This window comes from Falco punctatus (genome assembly GCF_963210335.1).
Source record: "Falco punctatus genome assembly, chromosome: 6".
NCBI classification, from domain to species: Eukaryota; Metazoa; Chordata; class Aves; order Falconiformes; family Falconidae; genus Falco; species Falco punctatus.
This window is the reverse complement of record NC_137585.1, coordinates 13146055-13165048: the sequence shown is the minus strand read 5'-3', so window position 1 is coordinate 13165048 and position 18994 is coordinate 13146055. Positions and strand designations below refer to the sequence as shown.

General features: G+C 46.0%; 3 protein-coding genes and 1 pseudogene across 4 annotated transcripts; all 4 read right to left on the bottom strand.

The window, feature by feature from the left end:
* Positions 1–21: 21 nt before the first annotated feature.
* Positions 22–5271, bottom strand: LOC308065535 (polycystin family receptor for egg jelly-like; annotated as a pseudogene). The gene has a single exon. The product of its transcript is annotated as a polycystin family receptor for egg jelly-like (transcript).
* A 103-nt stretch (positions 5272–5374) lies between these two features.
* Positions 5375–6375, bottom strand: LOC308065534 (polycystin family receptor for egg jelly-like; the record flags this gene model as incomplete). Its single annotated transcript, XM_080391601.1, has 2 exons — positions 5375–6091; positions 6178–6375. 2 exons carry the CDS (start codon positions 6373–6375, stop codon positions 5375–5377), a joined length of 915 nt encoding a protein of 304 aa, XP_080247727.1.
* A 5339-nt stretch (positions 6376–11714) lies between these two features.
* Positions 11715–16967, bottom strand: LOC308065533 (polycystin family receptor for egg jelly-like; the record flags this gene model as incomplete). The annotated part of the gene is given in 3 exon segments (XM_080391600.1): positions 11715–12343; positions 12345–13568; positions 13572–16967. Coding segments are annotated over 3 exon segments (5205 nt in total), but the record flags the coding sequence as incomplete, so codon positions are not given.
* Positions 16968–17070: 103 nt separating this feature from the next.
* On the bottom strand, positions 17071–18758 carry LOC308065532 (polycystin family receptor for egg jelly-like; the record flags this gene model as incomplete). Its single annotated transcript, XM_080391599.1, has 1 exon — positions 17071–18758. The coding sequence occupies exon 1, from the start codon at positions 17791–17793 to the stop codon at positions 17071–17073; it is 723 nt and encodes a 240-aa protein (XP_080247725.1). The 5' UTR covers positions 17794–18758.
* Positions 18759–18994: the final 236 nt, after the last annotated feature.

Sequence of the window (18994 nt, the reverse complement as noted above, 5' to 3'; positions counted from 1 at the left end):
TAAATTTTGACAGGCAAATATTGCAAGATAAAGGTGGTCTTGAATACTAAACCTTTTCTTGTTCATATGAGAAGATAAACCATTTTTCTTCCATTTATTTTTCTGATCTTGAGCCCTGAATGTCGCTGGTGTCTTCTCTCAGTCTTCCCGTAGAGTTCACTGTGGAAAAGGTCAAGTTCGCTGGTTCTGGATGTTTTACAGATCAGAAGATAAAATATCCCTCTGAGCCTTTGCAATACAAAAGTAACCACTTGTGCTTCCTCAGGTGGTTCTTCATATACGGGTTGTTTCACATCTCCATAGGCAGACATAATAACAGCTTGGAAAAGACTGATCAAGACATAGGTCATCGCCAACATGAAAGAGGCTAGGAAAAAAACCCCATCCAGCAACGTGGATGAAAATGCAGTATTTCTGAAAGCTGAGATGCAGGAGAATATGGTCTGAGCTGAGTGAATCGTGCTATTGTAATTCCATTCATGCTGCCCAAAGACAAGGTAGCCAAAAGCCATAAATGCAAAGAAGTAAACCACCACCATGAGGGCCATTGAGGACATTCCAGGAAGGGCTGCCAAGATACATCTTCGTGCCAGGGGCACGCCATAAAAGAAGTGATGATATTTCAGAGTTTTCAAAATGAAAAAAAAACGCTAAAAAGCCCATAGTAATCCTTAAAATCTGATCTAAATGAGCAACTGCATGTAAAGGAATGAAATTGTTTGGGTGAAGGAAGTAGAAGTTCACTGTATCAGCTCCCACTTTGAACTTCATGACCTTTAAAATAACAAGGAACAGGAATACTAATTTTAGGCTGAAGTTTATCATATTGGAAATGTTTTTAATGTAATCAGGTTTTTCCTGGCCTATGATGTGAAGCTCTTCTGCAATGTAAATGAGCATAAAGGCAAGAACAATTACAAACACAAACATTGGAGCTTTAGTTTGCTGATGAAAAATGGGGAGTGCAAAAGAGTGTGCTGACAAACTTGGTTTTATGATCCCCAAATGAGACATCTCAAATATGACGGAGATGGCGCAAAAGAGGTCTGCATCTGAGTTAAATGTAGTTAGTTCGATGATCACCGCCCATGTCTTTTCATCAAGCCAGTTGCTCTGTTGTAGAGCACCCAGCCTTGTTGTTGAATTAGATCTTCCTTCTTCAGGGAAAAAGTAAAACGTGTATCCTGCTGGTCCATATGTGTGCAAATCTCCATATAAATAATACATCCATGGAGTCCTGTTTCGCTGGTAAGTGAAGCCACCGTCACTGCTGGCATCCTTGGAAACAGGCGGGTTGGCAACCTTTGTCCAAGTGCCAGCGTAGTCACCTTTCTCTGGTATGTCATGGCCGTATTTGCGAAGACGGTGGCTTTCACTGCTCACAGAGTTATTTGCAAAGCTGAGAGGACGGGAACATTTTTTCTCGGTACCTTCAGCCCGCAGTTGCCTCATCCTAGGCAAACCAATGATTTTGGACCAGCTCTCGGGAAGGAAGGTTGGCTGAATGTCACTGTGGATCAAAGGCAAGAATGAGTCTTTCACCCACACATAGATATGTTCTAGCTTATCTGCACTGGCGAGTCGTGGAGAGAATTGGTTATGGATGAACTGGTTGTAGTGGAAACTGTTGGCGTTCTCAGTGGAATAGGCAAAATTTAACAGCAGTGTTAAAAAGGCAAGATGACTGATGAAACTTTTGGCAAAAGTCAATGCCTTGCCTTTAATTTTTGCCCTTTTCAGCATGTTTGCAATTTCATCATTATCTAAAGGTTTATACTGCTTGCTGCCTCTGAGTTTAGCAAGTTTCCGGTGCTTCTCTCTCATCTCATCAGCCTTCATCATTTCTGTAGCCAGCTTCTTCTCAGAAGACTTTTAATGATTTAACCATGGGATGTTTTCACAGTATTTTGGATGAATTGTACTCATAGCTGAGAAAAAAATTATTTTGAGAATTGCAAGGAAAACGGTCTCAATATAAGAGATTGCAGATGCTAAAAGCCACTCTAGTGAAGTCTGATAGCCGTAAGACAAACCATAGGACACAATGAAAAACGACGATAGCCCACTTATAGCTGTAAGTAGTGCGCACAAGGCATAGTTGCACCACCAACAAAAAGCTATACGTGGTCTCTTGCGAAAGAGCATGAAGGCACTGCTTAGTGGCTTGCTTTCTTTCTGCAAGTTGCCCCCTTCTTCTGTGTAATTATTACTAAAATTGGAGTCTGATGGTGGCCTTCTCTGGCAGGCCTTAGCCATTGGAGGGGAATTTGTGGTTCTTGTCTGCTCCTCTGCTCCAATTCCGTTTGCGTCTCTTTCAGAAACTGTGCGATTACTCCACTTTGGGGGATCTCCCTCGCTTCTTGTCTTTCTGGAACATGACAGGCTCTGTGAGTTCCTGGGACCAGGAAGGTTTTCCAACAGATGAATATTCGTCAGTTGTGCTGAAGTTTCTGGAAGGTACAATTTTTGCAAACTTTCCTCCGAGTTCTTCAGATTTCCGGACAGGAGGGGTGAATTTGCCTTTGGTTCCGTCTGAGCCACACCACGAGGAGAAGCTTTCTTCTGGGAATACTTCAGTAAGGCAATTATAATAATTTCCACAGGTCTGGTAATCAAAAGGCATTCAATTCCTACTGTTACTGCTTTCAAATACTGCAGGTATATTGGAGATTCTTCATCCTCGTCAGCGTTAAAGAACATAATGCCAAGAAGCAAGTTCAATAATAATACTGCTAAACAGGCAGACAGACGTTGGAGCCTGCTGAAAGCGTCACTGGCAACGGCAGAAAAAACGGAGATCCACAGATGGCCCTCTTTCAGGCTGTTGGCAAAATCAATAGAAAAATAGTCGATTCTGAGCAGAGGTGTCTTGGGGTCTGTGACGGAAAATGTCCTTTCTAGTACATGATCACTCTTGTCAAGAGAGAGCCATTTCCGGCACATGAAGAACCAGGTCTTCCTGGTGGACATATCCTCAACTTTGGCTCTGCTTAGGAACCAGCTTGGGGATGGGCCTTTGTTATTATGCCAGACCCTGAAGGAAGAAATGTCTCCCAAGTCTTTCTTGGTAGTCAACAGAAAGCAATCGGTGCTTCCTCGTTGGAAAGATGGAAAATGTGAGTGCCGTAAACAATGGACATCACTCCTGCCATTCTGGCTGATGAGCTGAAGAAAGACATCTGCTGTGGTTCCAGCTTCCCAGTAACTGCCTGTGTATAAAGTGACTAAATATCTGCCCTTATCAAAGGGGTCGTTGTCTGGCAGAACGATAATCTTGTCTTTCCTGTCCCTCTCAGCCCTGTCTTTTCTCACGGCCCGGAGGCACAAAAGAAAATAGACGGCAAAAATAAAGAGCACCGTTAATAATGTCACTGGGTTTTGAGGTATATCTGCTATCAGGATTTTTCCCAGATCTATTGCGTTGGGCGTAGCTATTACTTTGGCTGCCAGGAACCTGATGTCGTATGTGGACGCCTTTGATGCAGCGTGAACTGTCAGACTTCTGCGACTCTGCTTCATTTTGCAGACACAGTGTACCCTCTGCCAGTCAGTCAAGGAGCCAAGCCTGCACACGTCTTCTCTCCACAGACTTTGAACCCCGTCCAGAAATAAGCACTGATCACTAAAAACATGTATGCTCACCAGCCTCTGCGTTCGATACCTTACAACATACGATGTCAGCAAGACAATGGAGATGTTGTGAGGGTCTGTACCGCTTCCTTGAGCTGTGGTTGTCAACAGTGACTCTGGGAGACAGATAATATAGGGAGCCTGAATGTTACAGTCAGTGCTAGCTGTCTCATTTTCACTTGCCACTGTTGGCATGTTGTGAAAAGCAGCAAACGAGGCTGTGGGATGAGCATGAGTGACGCTGGTGCCTGTAAATACTAGCACCTTGAAAGTAACTTGTAATTTTGTCAGGATCCGGATGTATATGCTCTTGGTGTTTCTGTTGACTTCAAAACTAAATCCTCCAGTTGTGTAAGTTTGTGTTTTACCGGGTCCCATTGCTAACTGAAAAGTTGACGTTTCCTTCTCTTTCCTAGCAACAGTAATTTCTGCTCCTTCAGGCGTGATCCCCAGTAGGTCTCCATTAGCCTTGCTCTCTGCCGTTTTAAACCCCAGGACCATTGTTTTGATTTCTGATGTGTGACCTAACCAAGGGAAAGGGTTCTCGTCGAACTCAAAAAGAGCAGTGGATATCACGGCATCATGCGGCAATCCTGAATACTTTCCCTTTCTCAGTGATAGATAAAAGCAATTCCTGCAGGTGTTGCTGGTAGAGAAAGCATTTGCAACGTTCCAGGTTTCCTCGTTCTTCAGCGTGATATTCCAGTGTTTTGTTTCCATTTGAGTCTCTGTTTCTCCAGGGACTTTGCCCTGGAAAACTATGTCCGTTAAATTTTCCGTGATGGAGAAGACTCGTTTAACTCCATTTACGTTGACGTTCCTGCAATGCAGAAGAGCAGCTCTCAGGATGTTGGACAAGCATCTTGGTATTCCACTGGTCTGAATTTCTGCCTCCTCAGACCAGCGGCTCTCATTCCTCTGTATCTTCAGCACTCCCGTCACCTCTGTCAGTTTCCTAATGGCAAGATCTTGTGATCTAATATTCACTTCCTCAGCTTCCTTTGTGGCTTGAGAAAGAGAAGCAACTACTTGGTTGATTTCCATTGTGCTCTCAACTGAAATATTCAGGGCTGTTTTAACCAGGTTTTCCCAAAACTGAGCCTTAGGGAGGTGGCGAGCTGGTGCTGCTTTAATATAGTTTAAGACTGAGGCTACCAGATAAGCCAAATAACCTGCTCTAATATAATCTCTAACATAATTGCTTACTGAGGCCAGCAGTTCATGGTATACAACAGCTAGTGGTCGACTGTTAATTGGGTTCCGCACACGGACATATAAACTCACTTGGGTAAATGCCCCAAGGGAATCACAGACTTGAACACAAAGTGTCAAGGTGTACTTCTGAGAGGGCACTCCAACTGGGAGAAGAGATGGGGGAGTTTTAGGCTGATAACCAAAGTACAGAATTGTGCCAAATGTATTTTCTGCCACAGAAGTTATTTTGGCAGTTTTGGGTGCATCGGAAGCTACTATCACTTTATATGTCAGAGGTAAATCGCTGTCAGAAAATCCACTGCACTGAACAACAAATTTTGTCAGAAAGGCTGTGCCCTGGTGTGGGTTGATGGTACACTTGCCAGCCCTAGGAGGAGAATTTACCTTAAATGCATGTCTGTAGACTGAGGACCTACCATCCCGAGTTTATATTTTTTATTACTTATATTTATATAAATATAAATTACGAATATAATTTATTTATATTTATATAAATAAATATAAAAATAAAATATAAATGATTTATAATTTATACTTTAAATAGAAGTACGTAGGATCGATGTGCAGTCTTTGTAAAAGTCAGAGCACGTATAGACAGATAAGCCCCAGACCTCCCTGTTGAGGTTCCGGAAGACCAGTCAAAGCTAATTTCTGTAGTGTTTTCTAAAAAAAGGGACCAGTAGTGGACTGGCTGGCTATTTGTTCTACCGTTCAGGCATTTTCCAGCCAAGGTAAATCTCTCTGTTGGAATTGGAGTGGTGCCACAGTTTTCCAGGCATGCCACATCCAGAAGGAGCGGGGAGCCAGGCTGCACATCTACAGTTTGGTCAGCATAACTCTTCCTTCCATCCTTTTGAATCACTAGACGGAAGTAGTATAAAGCATTTCCTGGGAGGGATTCTGGTGGCATTGCTTGAACTGGACCTGAGGATGTTAACCATTTCAAATCCCTCTGGGATGGATGGCAGCTTTTTCCCGGGCTGACTTTCATGATTTTATAGTCTGACACCTCTTTAGTGCAGTACCAAGTAAATGTGATTCCCTGTAGTCCTTCCTGTGAATCAGGATCACAGGATGCGGAACCATCAAGAGTCCAATTATCATAAAATCCTACTGTGCAGAACGTGCCTCCTGCAATATTTGCCACTAGATCAGTGCTTTCGATCTGAACGTAAACTTTATCTGAGCCTCTGAGAACTGTTGTGGTCCTAATTGGGGTTATTGCAACAGTGAAATAAAAGACATACTACATGTTGACGCTCACGTGGTGGTGAAAGCACTTGGGTACAGTGCATGACGCAGATGAGCATTGCACTGTAAGCGCTGTGCAGCCGAGCAGCTGGAGGAGAAGGCAGACCGCTGCCGTTGAGGCCCACAGCGGAGGTGGGCGCACTGCTGCTGGAGCGTGGGCTGCAGGAGGCCAGTGGCTGGCACGTCCCAGTGGCTGGGGCCGCTCTCCAGGGGAACCAGAACCTCCTCCCGGCACCGCTGGCGAGCACGGTCTCGAGCTGTGGAAACAGCAGAACGCATGTGGGTTACCTTTGTAACTGCGTTTCTTTTACAGTCTGTTTTAGCTTTGTGGCTCTGTTGTTTGTTTGGGTGTAATGGCTACGGAGAGACTGCTAACCAACCCTGCCTATGCAATTTTATGCTAAGAGGGTTGCAGATTATCTGAAAGTTTTACTGAATCTTTCTATATTTTGTGTTTGTGAGACAGTTAGCTATAGGAGCGTTCTGATTTTTAGGAGTTAACCTCCATGTTAGAATGAGGTTAGCACTTCTTAACCAATGACGGACGAGTTCCTATGCTGCTTGTTATCCGGGACTGTGTGACTTGAAGTCCCTATTCTATAGACCATAATAACCTTACTCTCTAGACCATAACCAGAGCACGTAGGTTCTGTTGCATAGGTATAGGATAAGTTATTGGACAGCTTGACAAGGCCGATATCTAGCCGTCCAACTTGGCAACAAAACTTACTTTTGTAATACTAAAAAGCACACCCGCAGGTCAAGAGGACCCTTGCCCAGGTGAAGACCCTTCCCCTGCGCAAGCCTAGTAACAGAAGAGGATGACACACCACATATTATAATTATATGCAAATTACCAACCAGTCATTGTAACTGGGAGCGTATGACCTTGTAATTTTGTGTATAAATGTAACAGTGCAATCTGCACAGGTGCGCTCGATTTATGGAGATGCCACCGAGCACCCAGTGCTGCAGTAAAGGAGGGCCTGCTTCTTAATACTGCGTTGGTGTTGAGAGGTTTGATTCCCGATTTCGGTGACGAGAGGGAAAGAAAATCGTTTGACGCTCAGAGTCAGTGAGGAGCCTGTTGTATAGGGAGCTAATGAAACAGACTTGGACTCTCCTTGGGCTCTGCATATAGGGGAACTAAATGAAGGCTCAGCGGTGGGTCAGCTGTAACTACAGGGCCTGACTATGGTCGGAGTCCTCGCAGAAGACTCAGATCCCTGTAAGGAGCATGTGCGATGCTTCATTACCATAGTACGGCCTGTTGAATGAGTATGTTTGATTTTTCTGAGAAATGTAATGCATAATCCTCAGTGTAGCCTATATAATGTCGTTTGAGTGAACCATAGGGCACGCACCTGAGGCGGAACGATCCCCTGAGCATCCAGAGGTGCAACAACGAATGCCAGATTCTTAAAGCTACGTTGTTGTTAAGGCGTTTTTGTCGTTTCTGGTTTTGCTGACAGGTATACCCAGCGCCACAAGAAAGAAGTCTTTCGGGGCCGAGGACCGACAGCAAGCATAGCGGCCGGCAGCACCGCCGCCCCCGGCGGCTCGGGAGGGCAGGCAGGCGCTGGCAAGGGGCCGGGCGAGGCCCAGCGCTCCCCGCAGGCCCCGCCCGCTGGCGGCTCGGCCCCGCTGGCGGCCCGGCCCCGGCCCCGGCCCCGGCTCCGGCTCCTCCTGGGGCGGGGCCGCCGGCAGCGGAGCGGCTGCGGGGTCTCATGGCGCCGCTGAGGGACTGCCAGGTGAGGGCTGGCCTGAGGCGGAGCGGGACGGCGGGCGCCCTGCCTGGCCGCCCGGCCTGGCCCCGCCGCAGCGACCGAGCGCGGGGGCTGTGGCCGCTCTGCCCGTGGGCCCGGGCCCTGCCCCTGCCCCTGCCGGGCGCCCAGGGCCGGCGGGTGCGCGCCCTTGCCGTTGGGCCGGCGGGCGGGCGGGGAGAGGGGCTGCTGGCGGCGCTGGGTCTGTGCAGGGAGAGGAGCTGAGCCGGCTGAGGCTGGCGGGAGGGCGCCACTGGCGGGGCTCCTGTTGTCGCTCGTCTCCTTCAGCCCGTTACCGGCCGGGTTTCAGGTGGGGTGAGGCTGCCGTTGGGGTTTGCAAATGGCGACGAGGCCTCGCAGCCTTCGCTCCGAGCGGGGAAGCCACCCCGTGCCTGCGCAGGCTGAGTAATTGCTGTGCTTTCTTCCCGCTGAAGGTGGTTCTCCCGGTTGCTCCTTTTGTTGTCGTTTTGTAGTTAATTAGGCAGGGGGAGGTAAAAAAAGAAGTCTTGAAGGTCTTCTCAGAGTGTCATAGGTTCATGAGCGCCAGAGCTCTGGAGAAACGGAGGACGTGCTAAGAGCAGCCCTCAGCAAAAAAACAAACCCTACAGATAGTCACCGGATCTCGGGGACTAAAGTCGTAGCAGGAGAATGGTCAAGGCTTTGTGGCGAGAAGCGGTTAGAAGAGCCAAGGCGACGGCATTGTCTCCAAGGCGCATCACAAAGGAGGTTCCGCACCTGGCAACTGGAGAGGAGGATTATGGGAAATGAGCGTAACAGAACTCAATGGCCGCCATACTGTGAAGGGTAACTGGTAGTTTACCTTCTGGTAGTAACCCTCCGCTCTGATTTTTACCTACTCGCTCTCCTTGTCCCGTGGGTTTCCTCAGTCACAGTGTGATCCCTGAGTACAGACACGCCCCAAGACGAGTGTTCCAAGCAGCCTGGGCAGGACTGCTTGTGTAGGGCCCAGAGGACAAGGGTTACTGGCTCTTCTGTGCTCCCAGTAGCTCTTTGGTGCTTGGTTGACAGCACTAATTGGGTTTGGAGCAGCTCTGGTATGTCTCTGAGGAGTCAGCAGCTGTTACAGCGTTAGTTCTCTGCAGCCCATTGTCCTGGCGTGCTAACAGGAGGAGTAGTGGCATATCGTGATGGGATGCATCCTCCTGCTGCCATCCTCCTGTTGCCAGAGTGGGAGTCTTGCAGTGAGCTGTGAGTTATGTGGGCTGTAGCCTTGGCAGAGCAGAGGCTTTCTAGAGTGGGTCGAAGTAGCATGTACCTCAACTAGATCAGCAGAGTCCTTAGTGATGGGTGCAGGCCTTCCTAACCCTTGGTCTGCTGTTTTGTTCAGATGCTTATGCACAGACCTTTTTGTTCCTATGAATCTTAGCATTAACAAGTCTCAGAATGGGAAGACATTTTCTGTTTGGCAAGTACCTTGAGCTGTTGTGCAAAATCGGCGGTGGCAAAGAGAGCTGCTTGAAATGGAGCTTGTTTCTGATGACTGGTGATGAAGGTGGTTCCTGGCCTCTTTTGCAGGGTACCTTGAAAGGTAGCAGGCCTTACCTCACTACCCTCCTGACTTTTCTCTTTGCGCTGTTTCTGGATGTAGTATGAATGGTAAAAAACCCGTGCAATTTTATCTTCAGGTCTAGCCTTTCAGGCTTGTAGTTTTGAACGCTCTAGTGCCTGAGCCGTTGGAACGTGAGCCTTTAATCCAATCACAGTGGGAAAGTTTTAGGACATATTGACAAAGATGGCTTTGCCTGGTGACTTAAAATTTTTGACAGTTGGGTCATTAGAGCTCGGGAATACATTAAATTGTGAAATGAGACACAAGCTGAATTCTTGCAGCATCCACAAGGACTAGTCCCCCATTAGGAGGAGTCTGAATTGGCTTGCCCCCGGTCTGTTTTTATGTGATGCTGTACATTCCGCGTGCTGGCATAAAAGTGATGTTGAAGTGATTGGGGCAGCTCCTCAAATGTGTGTATGCTTAAACAGAGATGTATATGGGGTGCTGAATGTAAATGTGCTTGAGAAGCTCACAGTCTTAGAAGCGGTGATGGATGCAGTGTAGGAATGCTGAGTGGAGAGTACGTAGTAGAAATAAACCCAAGCGTTGTTCTAAATACCTGAATAGGTTACCAAGGGAAGCACCTCGGCTTGTGAGATGACTGGCTTTGTGGTTGTGTGGCCATCCCGTGGGGGAGAAGAGGCCTGCAAGCCACAGGAGATGACATGCCTGTTTGCTGTAGGCACCCACATGAGCAAGTTACGCATTTTGAAATAGGCATTGGATTTTTGATTTTGTCGCCAGAGTTACTTAGGAGAGCAGTCATGGAGACAACCGTGGAACAGGGTGCTGTAGCTGCTGCAGCTTAATTCCAGCATTGAGTAAACTGTGCGTCTGCCTAATGAACTCTTTTTGTTCTCCAGCAGTCAGCAAGGAGATGTGGCACCTTGGTCAGTGTTGCGTAGCTTGTTAAGAAACTATGGCAGCCTGATTCTGTTTTGCATTTTAGCTTTATCAAATGGCCATGTTCTTGCTTTTTGTAAGGCTTGTGTACCAGTCTGTGGTCCAGCCTCTTTGTTGATTTAAGTCCAGTGGCCTGGTTAGTGGACTTGCTCTGCCAGGCTGTTTGGCCTGCAAGTTGCTTAAGGTATTGATTTCAGTTATAAAAGAGCGGGATTTTATTTAACCGTATCTCTACTTCACACGAGGTGTGTCTGCAGCAGTGGGACTAGCCTAAAGGTGAGCTGTAGTGAATTAAGAATGGGTCTCATTAGGAGATGTGTAGCCCATCAAGACCTTCTGTTACACTTTATAATTTTTTGCTTCTTTATTCCCACTGCTAGCCCCAACTAACTGAGTCTTCAGATGTAATACAACTGAACAAAAGGTTTGTGTGTCTGCCTGCATTGTCCTTTCAGCTTTTCTGGTTTTTTTTTCTTTTTCTTTTTTTTTTAAAAAAAAGCATAGTTGAAGAAAATGCCAGAACACCATCAATTTGAGAACCTGTTGATGTAGTCTGGAAAACGAGTGTGTAAAATGGGCGGGTTTGTATCTGCTTATTGTGCAGGCCTGGCGGGATGCTGGACTTGTCCTGTCCACGACTAGCAATGCAGCCTGTAAGCTCTTCGATGCTGCGCTGACGCAGGTATGACCAGGGGGAAGTAAGAAAATGTGATTTGAAGGGACTCGTGCCTGAAACAACCTTTGCTGTAGCTGATGTTTAAATTTCTTATCAACTGGGAGAGCGTCCAAGTCAGGCTGCCACAGGACTTCAGCCATCAGCAGGCAGCAGAAAACCCTGGTGGCAGAGGGCTATGCCGGATGCTGCAGCTGCGAGGAAACCTATCCCAGACTATCCCAGACGTGAGGCCTGCTGAGAAGAGATTAACCATTGATCCGTTGTATTTTTATTACTACCGTTTTTAACAGTACCGGCAGGCCGTGCCCATCGCAGCCAGGAGCCACGGGCTGGGGGCCGGTGGGCCAGGCTATCCCATCAGCCGTAAGGCTCCCCATAAACTCTCCGCATGGCGAAGAAAATGCAAGATTTAAACAAAATAAAGAAAAAAAGAACAATTCTGCAGTCTGCCTGTGATCAAAGTGAACGACCTGGAGGATGCCCCCAGCTTTATGAGTAAGGAATTGGGGGGTTAACCAAGCTGACCAGTCTTCCCAATTGACCTGGACATCTTCCCCTCGCCTGCGGCTAGTGTGTGGGCACGGCTTTACAGCGGAGAAGCCGACTAACCCCCTCCCAGGCCATGAAGCAGGATTGTGGAGACCACGGTTAACTGAACCACTGTTTATTTATGAACATAAATAAATAAATTTTGACAGGCAAATATTGCAAGATAAAGGTGGTCTTGAATACTAAACCTTTTCTTGTTCATATGAGAAGATAAACCATTTTTCTTCCATTTATTTTTCTGATCTTGAGCCCTGAATGTCGCTGGTGTCTTCTCTCAGTCCTCCCGTAGAGTTCACTGTGGAAAAGGTCAAGTTCGCTGGTTCTGGATGTTTTACAGATCAGAAGATAAAATATCCCTCTGAGCCTTTGCAATACAAAAGTAACCACTTGTGCTTCCTCAGGTGGTTCTTCATATACGGGTTGTTTCACATCTCCATAGGCAGACATAATAACAGCTTGGAAAAGACTGATCAAGACATAGGTCATCGCCAACATGAAAGAGGCTAGGAAAAAAACCCCATCCAGCAACGTGGATGAAAATGCAGTATTTCTGAAAGCTGAGATGCAGGAGAATATGGTCTGAGCTGAGTGAATCGTGCTATTGTAATTCCATTCATGCTGCCCAAAGACAAGGTAGCCAAAAGCCATAAATGCAAAGAAGTAAACCACCACCATGAGGGCCATTGAGGACATTCCAGGAAGGGCTGCCAAGATACATCTTCGTGCCAGGGGCACGCCATAAAAGAAGTGATGATATTTCAGAGTTTTCAAAATGAAAAAAAAACGCTAAAAAGCCCATAGTAATCCTTAAAATCTGATCTAAATGAGCAACTGCATGTAAAGGAATGAAATTGTTTGGGTGAAGGAAGTAGAAGTTCACTGTATCAGCTCCCACTTTGAACTTCATGACCTTTAAAATAACAAGGAACAGGAATACTAATTTTAGGCTGAAGTTTATCATATTGGAAATGTTTTTAATGTAATCAGGTTTTTCCTGGCCTATGATGTGAAGCTCTTCTGCAATGTAAATGAGCATAAAGGCAAGAACAATTACAAACACAAACATTGGAGCTTTAGTTTGCTGATGAAAAATGGGGAGTGCAAAAGAGTGTGCTGACAAACTTGGTTTTATGATCCCCAAATGAGACATCTCAAATATGACGGAGATGGCGCAAAAGAGGTCTGCATCTGAGTTAAATGTAGTTAGTTCGATGATCACCGCCCATGTCTTTTCATCAAGCCAGTTGCTCTGTTGTAGAGCACCCAGCCTTGTTGTTGAATTAGATCTTCCTTCTTCAGGGAAAAAGTAAAACGTGTATCCTGCTGGTCCATATGTGTGCAAATCTCCATATAAATAATACATCCATGGAGTCCTGTTTCGCTGGTAAGTGAAGCCACCGTCACTGCTGGCATCCTTGGAAACAGGCGGGTTGGCAACCTTTGTCCAAGTGCCAGCGTAGTCACCTTTCTCTGGTATGTCATGGCCGTATTTGCGAAGACGGTGGCTTTCACTGCTCACAGAGTTATTTGCAAAGCTGAGAGGACGGGAACATTTTTTCTCGGTACCTTCAGCCCGCAGTTGCCTCATCCTAGGCAAACCAATGATTTTGGACCAGCTCTCGGGAAGGAAGGTTGGCTGAATGTCACTGTGGATCAAAGGCAAGAATGAGTCTTTCACCCACACATAGATATGTTCTAGCTTATCTGCACTGGCGAGTCGTGGAGAGAATTGGTTATGGATGAACTGGTTGTAGTGGAAACTGTTGGCGTTCTCAGTGGAATAGGCAAAATTTAACAGCAGTGTTAAAAAGGCAAGATGACTGATGAAACTTTTGGCAAAAGTCAATGCCTTGCCTTTAATTTTTGCCCTTTTCAGCATGTTTGCAATTTCATCATTATCTAAAGGTTTATACTGCTTGCTGCCTCTGAGTTTAGCAAGTTTCCGGTGCTTCTCTCTCATCTCATCAGCCTTCATCATTTCTGTAGCCAGCTTCTTCTCAGAAGACTTTTAATGATTTAACCATGGGATGTTTTCACAGTATTTTGGATGAATTGTACTCATAGCTGAGAAAAAAATTATTTTGAGAATTGCAAGGAAAACGGTCTCAATATAGGAGATTGCAGATGCTAAAAGCCACTCTAGTGAAGTCTGATAGCCGTAAGACAAACCATAGGACACAATGAAAAACGACGATAGCCCACTTATAGCTGTAAGTAGTGCGCACAAGGCATAGTTGCACCACCAACAAAAAGCTATACGTGGTCTCTTGCGAAAGAGCATGAAGGCACTGCTTAGTGGCTTGCTTTCTTTCTGCAAGTTGCCCCCTTCTTCTGTGTAATTATTACTAAAATTGGAGTCTGATGGTGGCCTTCTCTGGCAGGCCTTAGCCATTGGAGGGGAATTTGTGGTTCTTGTCTGCTCCTCTGCTCCAATTCCGTTTGCGTCTCTTTCAGAAACTGTGCGATTACTCCACTTTGGGGGATCTCCCTCGCTTCTTGTCTTTCTGGAACATGACAGGCTCTGTGAGTTCCTGGGACCAGGAAGGTTTTCCAACAGATGAATATTCGTCAGTTGTGCTGAAGTTTCTGGAAGGTACAATTTTTGCAAACTTTCCTCCGAGTTCTTCAGATTTCCGGACAGGAGGGGTGAATTTGCCTTTGGTTCCGTCTGAGCCACACCACGAGGAGAAGCTTTCTTCTGGGAATACTTCAGTAAGGCAATTATAATAATTTCCACAGGTCTGGTAATCAAAAGGCATTCAATTCCTACTGTTACTGCTTTCAAATACTGCAGGTATATTGGAGATTCTTCATCCTCGTCAGCGTTAAAGAACATAATGCCAAGAAGCAAGTTCAATAATAATACTGCTAAACAGGCAGACAGACGTTGGAGCCTGCTGAAAGCGTCACTGGCAACGGCAGAAAAAACGGAGATCCACAGATGGACCTCTTTCAGGCTGTTGGCAAAATCAATAGAAAAATAGTCGATTCTGAGCAGAGGTGTCTTGGGGTCTGTGACGGAAAATGTCCTTTCTAGTACATGATCACTCTTGTCAAGAGAGAGCCATTTCCGGCACATGAAGAACCAGGTCTTCCTGGTGGACATATCCTCAACTTTGGCTCTGCTTAGGAACCAGCTTGGGGATGGGCCTTTGTTATTATGCCAGACCCTGAAGGAAGAAATGTCTCCCAAGTCTTTCTTGGTAGTCAACAGAAAGCAATCGGTGCTTCCTCGTTGGAAAGATGGAAAATGTGGGTGCCGTAAACAATGGACATCACTCCTGCCATTCTGGCTGATGAGCTGAAGAAAGACATCTGCTGTGGTTCCAGCTTCCCAGTGACTGCCTGTGTATAAAGTGACTAAATATCTGCCCTTATCAAAGGGGTCGTTGTCTGGCAGAACGATAATCTTGTCTTTCCTGTCCCTCTCAGCCCTGTCTTTTCTCACGGCCCAGAGGCACAAAAGAAAATAGACGGCAAAAATAAAGAGCACCGTTAATAATGTCACTGGGTTTTGAGGTATATCTGCTATCAGGATTTTTCCCAGATCTATTGCGTTGGGCGTAGCTATTACTTTGGCTGCCAGGAACCTGATGTTGTATGTGGACGCCTTTGACGCAGCGCAAACTGTCAGACTTCTGCGACTCTGCTTCATTTTGCAGACACAGTGTACCCTCTGCCAGTCAGTCAAGGAGCCAAGCCTGCACATGTCTTCTCTCCACAGACTTTGAACCCCGTCCAGAAATAAGCACTGATCACTAAAAACATGTATGCTCACCAGCCTCTGCGTTCGATACCTTACAACATACGATGTCAGCAAGACAATGGAGATGTTGTGAGGGTCTGTACCGCTTCCTTGAGCTGTGGTTGTCAACAGTGACTCTGGGAGACAGATAATATAGGGAGCCTGAATGTTACAGTCAGTGCTAGCTGTCTCATTTTCACTTGCCACTGTTGGCATGTTGTGAAAAGCAGCAAACGAGGCTGTGGGATGAGCATGAGTGACGCTGGTGCCTGTAAATACTAGCACCTTGAAAGTAACTTGTAATTTTGTCAGGATCCGGATGTATATGCTCTTGGTGTTTCTGTTGACTTCAAAACTAAATCCTCCAGTTGTGTAAGTTTGTGTTTTACCGGGTCCCATTGCTAACTGAAAAGTTGACGTTTCCTTCTCTTTCCTAGCAACAGTAATTTCTGCTCCTTCAGGCGTGATCCCCAGTAGGTCTCCATTAGCCTTGCTCTCTGCCGTTTTAAACCCCAGGACCATTGTTTTGATTTCTGATGTGTGACCTAACCAAGGGAAAGGGTTCTCGTCGAACTCAAAAAGAGCAGTGGATATCACGGCATCATGCGGCAATCCTGAATACTTTCCCTTTCTCAGTGATAGATAAAAGCAATTCCTGCAGGTGTTGCTGGTAGAGAAAGCATTTGCAACGTTCCAGGTTTCCTCGTTCTTCAGCGTGATATTCCAGTGTTTTGTTTCCATTTGAGTCTCTGTTTCTCCAGGGACTTTGCCCTGGAAAACTATGTCCGTTAAATTTTCCGTGATGGAGAAGACTCGTTTAACTCCATTTACGTTGACGTTCCTGCAATGCAGAAGAGCAGCTCTCAGGATGTTGGACAAGCATCTTGGTATTCCACTGGTCTGAATTTCTGCCTCCTCAGACCAACGGCTCTCATTCCTCTGTATCTTCAGCACTCCCGTCACCTCTGTCAGTTTCCTAATGGCAAGATCTTGTGATCTAATATTCACTTCCTCAGCTTCCTTTGTGGCTTGAGAAAGAGAAGCAACTACTTGGTTGATTTCCATTGTGCTCTCAACTGAAATATTCAGGGCTGTTTTAACCAGGTTTTCCCAAAACTGAGCCTTAGGGAGGTGGCGAGCTGGTGCTGCTTTAATATAGTTTAAGACTGAGGCTACCAGATAAGCCAAATAACCTGCTCTAATATAATCTCTAACATAATTGCTTACTGAGGCCAGCAGTTCATGGTATACAACAGCTAGTGGTCGACTGTTAATTGGGTTCCGCACACGGACATATAAACTCACTTGGGTAAATGCCCCAAGGGAATCACAGACTTGAACACAAAGTGTCAAGGTGTACTTCTGAGAGGGCACTCCAACTGGGAGAAGAGATGGGGGAGTTTTAGGCTGATAACCAAAGTACAGAATTGTGCCAAATGTATTTTCTGCCACAGAAGTTATTTTGGCAGTTTTGGGTGCATCGGAAGCTACTATCACTTTATATGTCAGAGGTAAATCGCTGTCAGAAAATCCACTGCACTGAACAACAAATTTTGTCAGAAAGGCTGTGCCCTGGTGTGGGTTGATGGTACACTTGCCAGCCCTAGGAGGAGAATTTACCTTAAATGCATGTCTGTAGACTGAGGACCTACCATCCCGAGTTTATATTTTTTATTACTTATATTTATATAAATATAAATTATGAATATAATTTATTTATATTTATATAAATAAATATAAAAATAAAATATAAATGATTTATAATTTATACTTTAAATAGAAGTACGTAGGATTGATGTGCAGTCTTTGTAAAAGTCAGAGCACGTATAGACAGATAAGCCCCAGACCTCCCTGTTGAGGTTCCGGAAGACCAGTCAAAGCTAATTTCTGTAGTGTTTTCTAAAAAAAGGGACCAGTAGTGGACTGGCTGGCTATTTGTTCTACCGTTCAGGCATTTTCCAGCCAAGGTAAATCTCTCTGTTGGAATTGGAGTGGTGCCACAGTTTTCCAGGCATGCCACATCCAGAAGGAGCGGGGAGCCAGGCTGCACATCTACAGTTTGGTCAGCATAACTCTTCCTTCCATCCTTTTGAATCACTAGACGGAAGTAGTATAAAGCATTTCCTGGGAGGGATTCTGGTGGCATTGCTTGAACTGGACCTGAGGATGTTAACCATTTCAAATCCCTCTGGGATGGATGGCAGCTTTTTCCCCGGCTGACTTTCATGATTTTATAGTCTGACACCTCTTTAGTGCAGTACCAAGTAAATGTGATTCCCTGTAGTCCTTCCTGTGAATCAGGATCACAGGATGCGGAACCATCAAGAGTCCAATTATCATAAAATCCTACTGTGCAGAACGTGCCTCCTGCAATATTTGCCACTAGATCAGTGCTTTCGATCTGAACGTAAACTTTATCTGAGCCTCTGAGAACTGTTGTGGTCCTAATTGGGGTTATTGCAACAGTGAAATAAAAGACATACAACATGTTGACGCTCACGTGGTGGTGAAAGCACTTGGGTACAGTGCATGACGCAGATGAGCATTGCACTGTAAGCGCTGTGCAGCCGAGCAGCTGGAGGAGAAGGCAGACCGCTGCCGTTGAGGCCCACAGCGGAGGTGGGCGCACTGCTGCTGGAGCGTGGGCTGCAGGAGGCCAGTGGCTGGCACGTCCCAGTGGCTGGGGCCGCTCTCCAGGGGAACCAGAACCTCCTCCCGGCACCGCTGGCGAGCACGGTCTCGAGCTGTGGAAACAGCAGAACGCATGTGGGTTACCTTTGTAACTGCGTTTCTTTTACAGTCTGTTTTAGCTTTGTGGCTCTGTTGTTTGTTTGGGTGTAATGGCTACGGAGAGACTGCTAACCAACCCTGCCTATGCAATTTTATGCTAAGAGGGTTGCAGATTATCTGAAAGTTTTACTGAATCTTTCTATATTTTGTGTTTGTGAGACAGTTAGCTATAGGAGCGTTCTGATTTTTAGGAGTTAACCTCCATGTTAGAATGAGGTTAGCACTTCTTAACCAATGACGGACGAGTTCCTATGCTGCTTGTTATCCGGGACTGTGTGACTTGAAGTCCCTATTCTATAGACCATAATAACCTTACTCTCTAGACCATAACCAGAGCACGTAGGTTCTGTTGCATAGGTATAGGATAAGTTATTGGACAGCTTGACAAGGCCGATATCTAGCCGTCCAACTTGGCAACAAAACTTACTTTTGTAATACTAAAAAGCACACCCGCAGGTCAAGAGGACCCTTGCCCAGGTGAAGACCCTTCCCCTGCGCAAGCCTAGTAACAGAAGAGGATGACACACCACATATTATAATTATATGCAAATTACCAACCAGTCATTGTAACTGGGAGCGTATGACCTTGTAATTTTGTGTATAAATGTAACAGTGCAATCTGCACAGGTGCGCTCGATTTATGGAGATGCCACCGAGCACCCAGTGCTGCAGTAAAGGAGGGCCTGCTTCTTAATACTGTGTTGGTGTTGAGAGGTTTGATTCCGGATTTCGGTGACGAGAGGGAAAGAAAATTGTTTGACGCTCAGAGTCAGTGAGGAGCCTGTTGTATAGGGAGCTAATGAAACAGACTTGGACTCTCCTTGGGCTCTGCATATAGGGGAACTAAATGAAGGCTCAGCGGTGGGTCAGCTGTAACTTCAGGGCCTGACTATGGTCGG